Source organism: Sinocyclocheilus grahami, unplaced genomic scaffold (genome assembly GCF_001515645.1).
Source record: "Sinocyclocheilus grahami isolate Dianchi unplaced genomic scaffold, SAMN03320097.WGS_v1.1 scaffold487.1, whole genome shotgun sequence".
NCBI lineage: Eukaryota > Metazoa > Chordata > Actinopteri > Cypriniformes > Cyprinidae > Sinocyclocheilus > Sinocyclocheilus grahami.
The window spans coordinates 792,813-804,892 of record NW_015505666.1 but is presented as its reverse complement, the minus strand read 5'-3'; the positions used below and the strand labels follow the sequence as shown (position 1 = coordinate 804,892).

Sequence of the window (12,080 nt, the reverse complement as noted above, 5' to 3'; positions counted from 1 at the left end):
AACATCCATGGAACCTTTCCAAGGTTCTTTATAATGGGAAAAAGGTTCTTCAGAATATTAAAATATTCAGTCACACTTTATTTTAAAGACCAATAGAGTGGGGGAACTATGACGTCACTTTGTAGGCGGATCAGCTGTTAGCATGACACTCGACAAAAAGCCTATAGGATTTTTCCATAGGCTTTTGGGTTATTGCAAAAAATAAGCCCTGTGTTCAACCATAGTTCATGAAACTTACACGTTTTGTCCATCAGGATAATCTTCACAAAATAATATAACTTTGATGAATTTTGAAGCCTAAATAAAAGCGCCAGAACTTAAGAGCTAAACTTAGGCTACAAACGAACTACACCTCCACGGTCGCTCGCCTTCGACGTCACCACCACCATGCTTCCGACAACTTTTTCAAACTTATTTTTAACGTGTTCAGTGAAAAGGATTTACTCCGTATATGAATGTTAATCCACGCTACATGAACCTTTTCATATAAACTGGACTAAATACAAAACTAGAGACAACCTAAAACTGAAATGAGACATTAATAATAAATAGTGTAGTGAATAAATTAAATAATCATAACTAAAGGACATATGAAAGCACGTATTTCTGTACATTTCGAAATAAGGTGCATTAAAAGTCAATAAATCCTTGATTAATATGAATATTTTAATTAAAAACGTGTCTCCACGAACTATTCAATAAAGTTCCAGTGCATTTAATCTATTAAATAACAGCGGATTGAGCGAGTTTTTGGATATGGTAAGATTAAACTTTATTTAGTGAATAAAGTACCACATTTCAGCTTTGTTAGGGTGGGTAATTTACACAAAATGTTATTTTATCCTTGCTTCTAGGAAATCCTCAATCTATATGCTCCGTAACATGTGGCCGTAAACATTTAAATTTAAAGTGGCTTTAAGCACTATGCATCGTTAAAGTTTCACTTTCACCGTGACTAAGGACATGGAATAATCGTAATATGAGTTTACCTTTTGGTTCGAACCTAGCGTCTCCGCCTCAGTAGGAAAGCGATAAAACGAGCATCTTCCATCTGAAGACTTGTGTTGCATTTCAGGGCAAAAACAAAAAAAACAGTCGACCAACAATATAAAATGCGGGAAACTATTAATTGGTTATTCTACAATTAATTGTATTACAAATTATACTACGACTGGAAAATACTGTAAATTGATCAATTGTTCGGTGTGATGACGTTAAATGTCTCCGACAGCACCTGTAGTCCCATTTAGCAACTTGTTAATAACAACTTGTTGTTAAGAAACATAACAGTTTTAAAAAAATTACGAGTGGGGTGTAACTGGTGTGTTTTATGTCATAGAATGAAACGTGAAAGTATCTTGAGCCTGTGTGAACCACGGACCTTATTTTAGGGATTTAACCAAAATCCCATTCAAAAAACCCATTGACTCTGGGACGATGGAATTGGAAGTGCTAAAATGCTAACTCGCTTCCGGGTTTTTGCCTACAAAGTAACATCATAGTTCCACCACTCTGTTGTCGCTATTAACAAACCATTAACTTTTGCCTCAATAAACTCCTAATTTGCTGTTTATTAATATTGTAAGGTAGTTGTTAAGTTTAGGTATTGGGTAGGATTAATTTAGGGATGTAGAATATGATCATGCAGAATATGTGCTTTATAAGTACTAATAAACAGCCAATATGTTAATAATAGGCATGCTAATAAGCAACTAATTAATAGTGAGAATTGGTCCCTAAAGTGATATAAATATTGTGTAAATATTCTTTACACAAAGAAAAAAAATGGTTCTTTGAAGAACTGTTCACAGAAAGGTTCTTTGGGAACCCAAAACGCCATTTTTTAACCCTTTGTTTTTAAGAGTTTATGGGATTTAAAAATCTGAAAAATATCTTGTTAAATTTATGTTTTAAAAAACAGCAGCTGTGCTTGCCAGAAATTCACTGTAAAAATACAGTGACAATGTTTCAGTTATTATAGGATTGAAGCTTGTATATTTTACAACTCATAATAAAGTTATATAATGTTAATACACCTACTTTACAATTTGCTTTCTGGGAATATTCCTTTACTGTTTTTCACCATAAATTATATGGTAAGTCATAGTTTTTACTTGCAAAAAACACAAATTTAACAGTATTTTACGGTAAAATTACAAATAATATAAAATTACATATATTTAATTACATATAAAAAGTGTTACCATTTTTCACCGAATAAGGTAATTTACACTGTTAAAAATTATTTTTCAAAGTTGTAAATATTATTATTGGAGTACATTTTATAAGAATTATAACACTATTTCAGTTTTCTATTTCAAAATGTAATGTTTAATTCAATGTGTAACTTGATGTTTCTTTGTAATTGTGAATTTTACTACAATTTCTGAATGAAAATTGTTTCATTGTACAGTTAACCAATTAGTGATATTTCAGTAATGCAGTTAAAATGGACATCTATGTGGCAAGGCATTGCACCACTAAAAGGACACTTTCAGATAATTGTTCAACTGAAATATCACATTTTATTGTTTTAAAGAATAATGTAAGCACAAAAAAATGAAGCCTTTTTTAACCCTCCAACCCAATGCCTTGCCCCATAGACTGCTATTGTAAGTGAATTGCAAACAAGGTTTTTGTTTTTTTCACCACCAAGGGACAAGTCAATGAGTTGTCTGTGATAATCAACAGCGTGACACAGATGCAATCAATAGAGCTTAACTTGAATGGTACCCGGAACATTTCTTTAATATATGATAGGAATTATACCGAATGGAATACAGCAATAGAAGCTTGTTGGAACTATTGAACAAAGTGACAAACTAGTAAGCTGAAACCCTTAGTGGTATCGACTGCTACTGAAGGAGGCTGTCTGACCTTTGTCTGACCTTGGGCTTGTGGAAATGTGTTCATTACTTTGTGCCACAAACTGATCTTTGTCATTACTGTCTGCTGATAGCGTTCTCCACAACTACATCTCTAGTGTCTTTTTCCCTGTGGAATGTTGTAATGGTGAATCGTGAACTTCAGTTTGAGCATTACACTGATAAAGATCTGGTCTTTCCTCCTTTGTTTGTCATGAATCTTTGCTGTGAGGATTGCTAGTAATCTCTGTGGGGAAATATGGAAGAGATGTTTACTGTATAGACTTTGCCAGAACAATATCTGCAATAATTATTTAATATTTATTATTACCTGACCTTCAAATTTGACATGCTTTTCTTGGTTTTATTATCACATGACAAGTAAATGACTTCCTGCGTTTGGTTACACCACAATGGCTTTAAGTGGCAGATTAAGTACTTTTTTTCAGTGATTTCAAACTTTTAATGAGAGTTTTTTTTTACGATCTCGGGCACAGTTATACGACCTTGACATTTTTGCCTCATCAAATATCAGAAATTGAAAACATATTCATTATAGAAAATGTGTATTTGAGTCATTCAAGTCATCATTCTTTTTATTTATTTATATATCTTTTTTAAATAACACATGATATAATTTAAATGTATAAATTAATATATCAAGTTATGGTCTGTATAATTTGCATTTTTTTTTTTTTTTAAATAATACATTATTTAATTGAAAATATATAATTGAGTGTAACATCATTGACCCATAAACTCATATTGTCAGTATGCTGTCTATGATCGTGTGTGTTTGTGTGAATGTGGGTGCCCTCGCTCCTGCTTCGCATCCATGTGTCTGTTTATTTACAAGAGCTGGAATGTGTGTGCGTGCATATGTGTGTGGGTGAATCTGCACATACTCGTGCTCGAGTGAGAAACACAGTGTGTAATGCTCAGCTCATTATGTTTCATAGTTCAGTACATTTTGATGAATAGAGGAGTGTTCCCTCTCTCAGGACCTGCCACATCGGTCACGCCGAGAGCCATCTGTGCGATTGGGCTTCACTCTCATGCATACTACATCTCATGCCTACAGGAGTTCAGCGCCTTTACTTTTAAGTCTCTAATGTATCTATTGTAATATACAAAATGTCACACTGGCAGGATAGAAGTGTTATGAAACTAAAAATCATGTAAAAGGGTCACTTTATTATTAGTAGTAGTAATACTAATATTATTAGTAGTAGTAATAATAATTTTATTATCAAAATAATATTGTCTCCAATGCCTACTTATAAATTGGCTTAAACATGATCATAATGTTATCTATATACATTATCAATATAACAAAAAAATGGCTTCAACAAATAATGGCATCATTAAATAATATTTACAATATTTACTCCACTGTCTACTTGCTGTATTATATTAAGTTGTCTCAAATATGATCGTATGTATTGTCAATATCTAGCCTATTTATAACGAAAAATAATCAAATGGCATCGTTAAATAATACATAAATATTCTAGGGTTTATTGTCATTATTGTTGTTGTCAAAATATTATTATTTGTCACTGTCTACTTATAATATTAATTGGGCTAAATTATGATCATAACAGTGACATTATCTATATAACAAAAAGAAAATAATCAAATGGCATAATTAAATAATAAATCAAACATTTTAGGGTTTGTTGTTATTTATTTATTTGCTATTATTATTGGTAATTAATAAATTTGTCATTACGTCTACTTAGAATTTTAATGATTTACTAAAAACATATAATCATAACAAAAAATATTATTATTTGTCACTGTCTACTTATAATATTAATTGGGCTAAATTATGATCATAACAGTGACATTATCTATATAACAAAAAGAAAATAATCAAATGGCATAATTAAATAATAAATCAAACATTTTAGGGTTTGTTGTTATTTATTTATTTGCTATTATTATTGGTAATTAATAAATTTTTTGTCATTACGTCTACTTAGAATTTTAATGATTTACTAAAAACATATAATCATAACGTACTGGCCATATTCTCTATATTGAAAATAACTATTTTGACATATAAACTGTGACATAATATTAGTCATTCAGTGAGATATTGGTCATACCAACCCAACCCTATTATGGCCTCTTTAAATTACAGCATTGTGCAATATTTAAATGTACAGGTTTGCACAAATCAATTACATTAAACTTCCTCTTGCTTTGAGTAAAATTGTCCTTATAGACTCCTTATAGGTTAGGCAGGTATCTCTCTTTAGGAGGTGTCTCTGTATTGTTATCTTTGCTTTTTATCTGTATTGTTATCATCTACATCTACATCTACTGTTATCATCATTATATGTTATCATCTACATTTTCAGCAAAGTCTGTGGGCAGAGAATCTGACGGCCAAGAGCCTTCAGAAGAACCTAGAAAAAAAATTTAACACAACACTGCCTGCATTCTTCTAAGACGAGAGCTAATTCGTCTGTAAGATCGATTCAAAGCCAAGACTCAATGGATTTCGAGTGTGACCAATTGAATTGAGTAATAAAGATCAGAACGATTGATAGCTTTTAGAATTCTGACAATAAATGTGTTGCTCTCCCATTCCTCAGTGATTCCTGATAGATAAAAACAGACAAGGATTTGAAGTATTAAAAACAAATCAATTACATTAAACTTCCTCTTGCTTTGAGTAAAATTGTCCTTATAGACTCCTTATAGGTTAGGCAGGTATCTCTCTTTAGGAGGTGTCTCTGTATTGTTATCTTTGCTTTTTATCTGTATTGTTATCATCTACATCTACATCTACTGTTATCATCATTATATGTTATCATCTACATTTTCAGCAAAGTCTGTGGGCAGAGAATCTGACGGCCAAGAGCCTTCAGAAGAACCTAGAAAAAAAATTTAACACAACACTGCCTGCATTCTTCTAAGACGAGAGCTAATTCGTCTGTAAGATCGATTCAAAGCCAAGACTCAATGGATCTTCTCAAAAGATCAGAACGATCGATAGCTTTTAGAATTCTGACAATAAATGTGTTGCTCTCCCATTCCTCAGTGATTCCTGATAGATAAAAACAGACAAGGATTTGAAGTATTAAAAACAATAATCTGTGAAACCAAGACTCCACAGTTACCTCATCCTCCAACATTACCCTTAATTGTTCTAATGCCTCCAGCAAACCCACTACAGAAGAAATCCCTGACACCCAAAGCTCTAGACAGTAAAGAACCTCCTGTGTCCTGGGGCAGCCTGGTACAACTTGAGCTGTGTCATGCTTGGACTCCCTAACAGTGCCTCCCTTAACACACACACACACACACAAACATACACTTAAACACCCCTCAGTGCCTGGCACTGAACACACACAGGCACACAACAGACCTGGTAACTCAGAGCAGGCCACCTCTGCAGCTGAGCCAACTGCCTCCACATCTACACCACTGGAGAGAGCTTGCCGATTGCATTATGGAACGCATTTAATGCAGTTATACATATTCAAGGAAAAATTAAGAGGTTGTGTAACAGTTGCATGTCTAAAATGTACACTTACTGTAACACAATTTAAAGCGGAAGAAGGCTTTCCGTTTCTCAAAATGAACCCCTAGTGCAATTAAAACAGCTCTCCAGAGAAGAACAAAGGGTGGACTATTATCTGGCAGCCCATCTTGATACCACCCTTAAGGGAGAAATGTACCTTACAATGGAGGAGATGTAATCTTCATGTAATTGGTTTGTTGAAACGCTCACTGCTTAATCTATGTAAAATGAAGCATTCTGACAGAGGTGAGAAAACTCGGTAATGGGATAATGAAACTTGTCCATTATACACTAAAACTAATCTGAGATTACTTTGTTTCATGTTATATCTATACTGTATAAACAGTAACATATATATGCAGTGTGTATACATTCATTGTGTATATATATATATATACACACACACAATATACTAACGTAAAGTGATATAAATAGCAAATCTCAAGTGCCTGATTGTTTATATTATTGCAAAATGTTAACTACATTATCACCCAGCTCTTTATTAAAAGTTAGATATAAGTAGATGTATATAAAAAAAGTGTTACAACTTAAAGTAAGTGTTAATGTTGTCTTCAATTATTATTTTTTTGCTTCAACAAACAACAAATTACTCACGTAGGATAATATATACTGTATAGAAAATCTCAACAGCTTGATTGCTTGTATCATCACACAATGTAAGCTATATTATTGCCCAGCTCTAATCTGATGAATGTGACTATGAAGATATTAAGATTAACATAAAACATTAACATCATGATTGAATGAAACCGTGTGTATCATGAAAAACACTATACAAAGAATTTTGAGGACTTAGTGTATATCCTATACATTTCTTATATATGCACAGTATATATAGAGTAAAAGTAATAAACACAATTATGTGTTCAGTGAATATATCGTTACAAGTGGCACAAATCCATACATATTCCTAAAATGGACACCAATAGAATATGATAGAAAAGCCCCTCTGCCAGGCAGCTGTATTAAATCAATGACATCATCACTCTGTTTGGTGCTGCAATACTGTCAAGTCCACATTGTTGCACAAGCATTATTGGAAGTTATACATTGAATAGTCTCTTTGCTCCAGGGTCTATCATTTGGATTATGTCACCCTGTACATAAACTACAGCCTGGAAACATTCTGGATGACACATTCATAAGTACCATAACTGTACAAATGATACATTAAAAAGAACAAGATGGTACTGGGAGCTAATTACCCATGGAAAATGCAGCTGAGCACGGTATTAAAAACTAACCGCTCTCTAACACACACTTACATTAAACACAGTGCACAGCATACACAGCCAAATACACATCTATAAATACATCCATGCACACATAAATCAAAGCACATCCCTGATAAATTAGGTTATCTCACATTTCTGAAGTGTTTGGGCCAAACATCATAATGACTATGTTTACATGCACATTATTTTGCTATTATGTTTATATTCTGGCATCCAAAAAAGACATTTAAGCATGATTTTGCCATTTATTATGCTCCATAACAGTAACTCAATCAACTCATTGATGTCTTTAACAACAAAACACAAGAGTGCATTAGAATATCAGCATATTTTAATTTTTGCGCAAGTAAATGCAGCCAAGATGCACATCATCTTCAATAGACTGACATTTCACAACTATCTTTAACCGTATTATTGATAATGGCAATCAGGTTAATGTACTTTCTTGATGCTTACGTAACCAGAATACACAACCAAATTCTGATAAATGCTGTAATATTATTGAGCACGTAAACGTAGTCATTGAGGCTGTGTAATAATATATACACAGTTGATGTCAGTTTCTGGGCAATGGGCCTAAAAGTTAATGTCACTGCATAAACATTATAGCTGGTTACGTTTTTCCCTCAGTTACCATAATCAAAATCTGACCCGAACGTGAGGCATAAAAACATAAACAAGCTTTAAGCGTTCACCCTCCCTCTGAATAAAAAAAGAAATCTGTTCATTTTAAAAGCCTGTTGAACTGCTTTTCAAGAGCTGAACTTACCATTGGCATTTTTCCCACATGTGAGGTGCTGATAGGGCAAAAGGAGGCCGTACAACTCCGAATCATTGCTCAGAGCCTGCTCAAAGGATTCCAGTGTGAATTTGGGGATCCCGTTATCCTTCTCCACCACCGAGCTACTCAACACCCGGCTGAAGACCTCTCGGAAGAGGCTCTCCATACAGGCGGTCAGGTATATGGCTGCATGCTCGTGGATGCGAGCCGCGACCCTGCTGTCCACCATCCACCTGAAGAACCTCCCCACGGAGAAGACCAAGCCGCATCTCTCCGATTTCCCCCGGCTGAATTTATCCTCGGTGCTCATGTTGTACATGGACAGCGCGCTGAGCGCCGCGGCGATGCAGTTGACCGAGATGGTCCACGATAGGATCATCTTGATGGCACTTTGGACTTCGTATTTGGTGCATTTGCCGTAGCGCAAACTCAGCCGCTGCGCTTCCCTGGCGATCCTCACCAGCGCGCGGCTCACGAGCGTGGAGAGGCGCGCCAGCAGATTGAAGACCTCTCGGAAGAGGCTCTCCATACAGGCGGTCAGGTATATGGCTGCATGCTCGTGGATGCGAGCCGCGACCCTGCTGTCCACCATCCACCTGAAGACCCCCCCCACGGAGAAGACCAAGCCGCATCTCTCCGATTTCCCCCGGCTGAATTTATCCTCGGTGCTCATGTTGTACATGGACAGCGCGCTGAGCGCCGCGGCGATGCAGTTGACCGAGATGGTCCACGATAGGATCATCTTGATGGCACTTTGGACTTCGTATTTGGTGCATTTGCCGTAGCGCAAACTCAGCCGCTGCGCTTCCCTGGCGATCCTCACCAGCGCGCGGCTCACGAGCGTGGAGAGGCGCGCCAGCAGATCCGCGGACACGGTCCCGAACCTCAACTCTTCCTCCTTGTTGAGCGCGTTCTCCACCTCCCCGAGGCTCCAGGGCACATCCTCAAGCTCGGGAAGTTTCGCACAGTGTCCGGAACACTCCAGGGTCTCGCCGTCTTCAGCCAGGACGGTGTTGACGGTGTCTAGGCTGTTGTGTCGACTGCGCATGGAGTCGGTCAGATGCCAGCAGTGCCCTCCATGCGCATAGGAGATGTGCGCTTCGGAGCCGCACAGAGACAAGCTGGATGACCTGAAGGAGTCCGCGGCTCCACCGTAACCCGAATCCAGCGTCAAATCCTCCAGGGTCCTCACCACGGATTTACCCCTTTTTGCCATAGCTGCACTTCATATTGTCCACAAGGCTAAAAGCAAGGGGAAACGTTCCTTTGCAAACAAACGCCACTGCTTGGCTGCTTTATTCGGTCCACAATGTTACTGGAAAGGCACAGGCGAGTTCCCAAATTCTTGCGTTCACTGTTGAAAATGCACCCCCAACTTTGAAGGAGCAGTGGTGTTGTTATGGCACACACCAGTGTGTTTGAAGGCTGCGAAGCATCAGTTGGAGGAGGAGCCACATACAGTACTGCATCCAATACGCTGACGGGACCATTGCTGCGTACAGTTGGTTTTGAATTCGCACGGTGCTGCATGATGGGTCTGTGTACTTCTGCTCATCTGAAGATCCCCTCTAAAAGGTTATGGAGAGATGTTAGATCGTGTAAAAATGAAAGTCCCATTTTGACTCCAACTTTAGACTATATAAAGTATTAAGCAAAGTCATTTTAATGAAAACAAGGTCTAGATCTAAATCATTTCTTTGTGTTATGATCATTAAAGGTCACGATAGATAGATAGATAGATAGATAGATAGATAGATAGATAGATAGATAGACATTTTTAGGATTTTACTTTATAAAAAGTTTAAATTAAACTACCGAACTTCTCATAAAACCCACTTTTTCCAGAAACGATTTTGGTCAGATTGCATTCCATTTACTAAGAATTCCATCAGTAAATAAACTGTAATTGGTCTCTGGAGTGAAAGCAGAGCTTTAGATCTAGTGATCTTAAATGGCCAAAACAAACTAGATAGACTTTATACAAGTAGTAGTCAGCATGCATGAAACTGCTCCGATTCAGTAGACCAAGCAGGGCAGCATGTTTGAGGACAAAAAGCAAGGGATCAAATGAACACCTGTCCTCTTCCCTATTCTCCCTTTCAGATGGGGCTCAGAGTAACGAGATTCCTGTTCATTAATAATGAAGAATATGCATAATATATCAGTCATCTTGAATAGAGGCTTCTTGTGAACTTCACTCCCACAGTCTGAAAAAGGTCACATGTTTTCAATGCAAAACGAAAGATAAAAATGAGACACACCAAGCACTTCCTATTTTCCTAATAGCTAGGACTAATACAGTGAGTATATGGCACAAAGGAAAAATACTAAATAATAGACCTAACTCAAAATGACATCAAGACATTTATGTTTACAGACTTAAGAGATTGCAATAGCATAAATCAGTGACTGTAACACAGTAAGAAAGAGAACTGTTCCCTTGTGCCCCTGTTCATGTGCCTATCCGGGTACTCACGCCCTGTCCAATCAGAGTCGAGCAGTAACATGGGCACAAAAAGCTTTTTCTATGCATTTATGCGCTATTATTTTAAGTGACCTTTACACATCATGGAGAAAAATAATCGAGAACATGCCATTAACTTGACGAAATCTACCTCATCTGTGATGTTATCAGTGCTAAAAGTGCGGGTCTGCGCGAGCACGCCGCAGAAACGTGATGGTCTATTACGTCTGCCGTGCGGATCTGACCAATCGGCTGCGTAGGTGCCAGTTTGCGTCAGCGAGTGGGCGGAGTCGACTAATGGCTAACGGTTCACGGGGTGAATGAAAAATTGACATTCAACTAAAGGACAACAACAATCGTGTGAATATCCATTGCTAAACGACGCCTGTACTGTCACGCGGATAGAGAACGTGTACTTACATATGGAATTAACCTGAAAACAAATATTTAACGTTTTAGGAAGAAGTTAAACGGCTGTTGTTGTTTCTTTCTGTCTTCGCGAGTCCATGTTGACGGTCGCGTGCTTTCTTTGTTGAGGTTTTTTTGTGTGTTTATATATATATATATATATATATATATATATATATATAAATCCGTCAGTTTTACACAGTGGTGCGTGTTTTTGTCGAGGCGTACAGTCTAAACACGCTGTAAACTCGCTGATGCAGCAATAGCATCTGTCTGTCGTGTCAATCATCACAGGGTGTGTAAAGCGCAGAGATCCAGCTTCAACATGAGAAAAGTTTTTCTTGAGCAAGGCTGAAGAAGACGTAACCAGATCAGACTTTATACCTGAATTGAGAAGTCCGGGTTTGCTGGAGCATTCGTGATCTCAGAAGGGACTGCGGTACATTAGGAATAATGGTGGTCAATACGATCCACTGGTTCAGGAAGGGCTTAAGGCTCCATGATAACCCATCTCTGCGGGACTCTGTAATAGGAGCCGATACTCTGAGATGCGTTTACATACTGGACCCCTGGTTTGCAGGATCGTCCAACGTGGGAATCAGCAGATGGAGGTGAGTTTCCTTTGGATTAGGGCTGCACGATTAATCGCATGCGATATTTAACGCGCATCTTGTCAGAAAGCCGGTTCTGTAATCAGCGGTAAATCTCCATCACCTGCGGCCTTTCACATTGAGCAGCATTAACTACACAGAGCCGTTGTTCACTGACGAGC

The 12,080-nt window shown here is 37.3% G+C and overlaps 2 protein-coding genes across 3 annotated transcripts in view; one reads left to right on the top strand and one right to left on the bottom strand.

Annotated features, from left to right (window-relative positions):
* The window catches only part of LOC107553977 (ankyrin repeat and BTB/POZ domain-containing protein BTBD11-B), a 65,476-nt gene extending 53,541 nt beyond the window's left edge, over window positions 1-11,935 (bottom strand). The window contains exons 1-3 of one of the 2 annotated variants that reach the window (XM_016236324.1): window positions 11,693-11,935; window positions 8,945-10,004; window positions 8,425-8,581 (exon numbers count right to left, since the gene is read on the bottom strand). In XM_016236324.1, coding sequence (XP_016091810.1) covers window positions 8,425-8,581; window positions 8,945-9,652 — 865 coding nt within the window. In that variant the 5' untranslated portion in view covers window positions 9,653-10,004; window positions 11,693-11,935. Of the gene's footprint in view, window positions 1-8,424; window positions 8,897-8,944; window positions 10,005-11,692 lie in introns of both variants that reach the window. The other variant, XM_016236323.1, reaches the window with a different exon arrangement.
* LOC107553944 (cryptochrome-1-like) overlaps window positions 11,762-12,080 on the top strand; it is a 26,121-nt gene continuing 25,802 nt past the window's right edge. Inside the window, 1 exon segment of the mRNA XM_016236288.1 lies at window positions 11,762-11,919. Coding sequence (XP_016091774.1) covers window positions 11,762-11,919 — 158 coding nt within the window.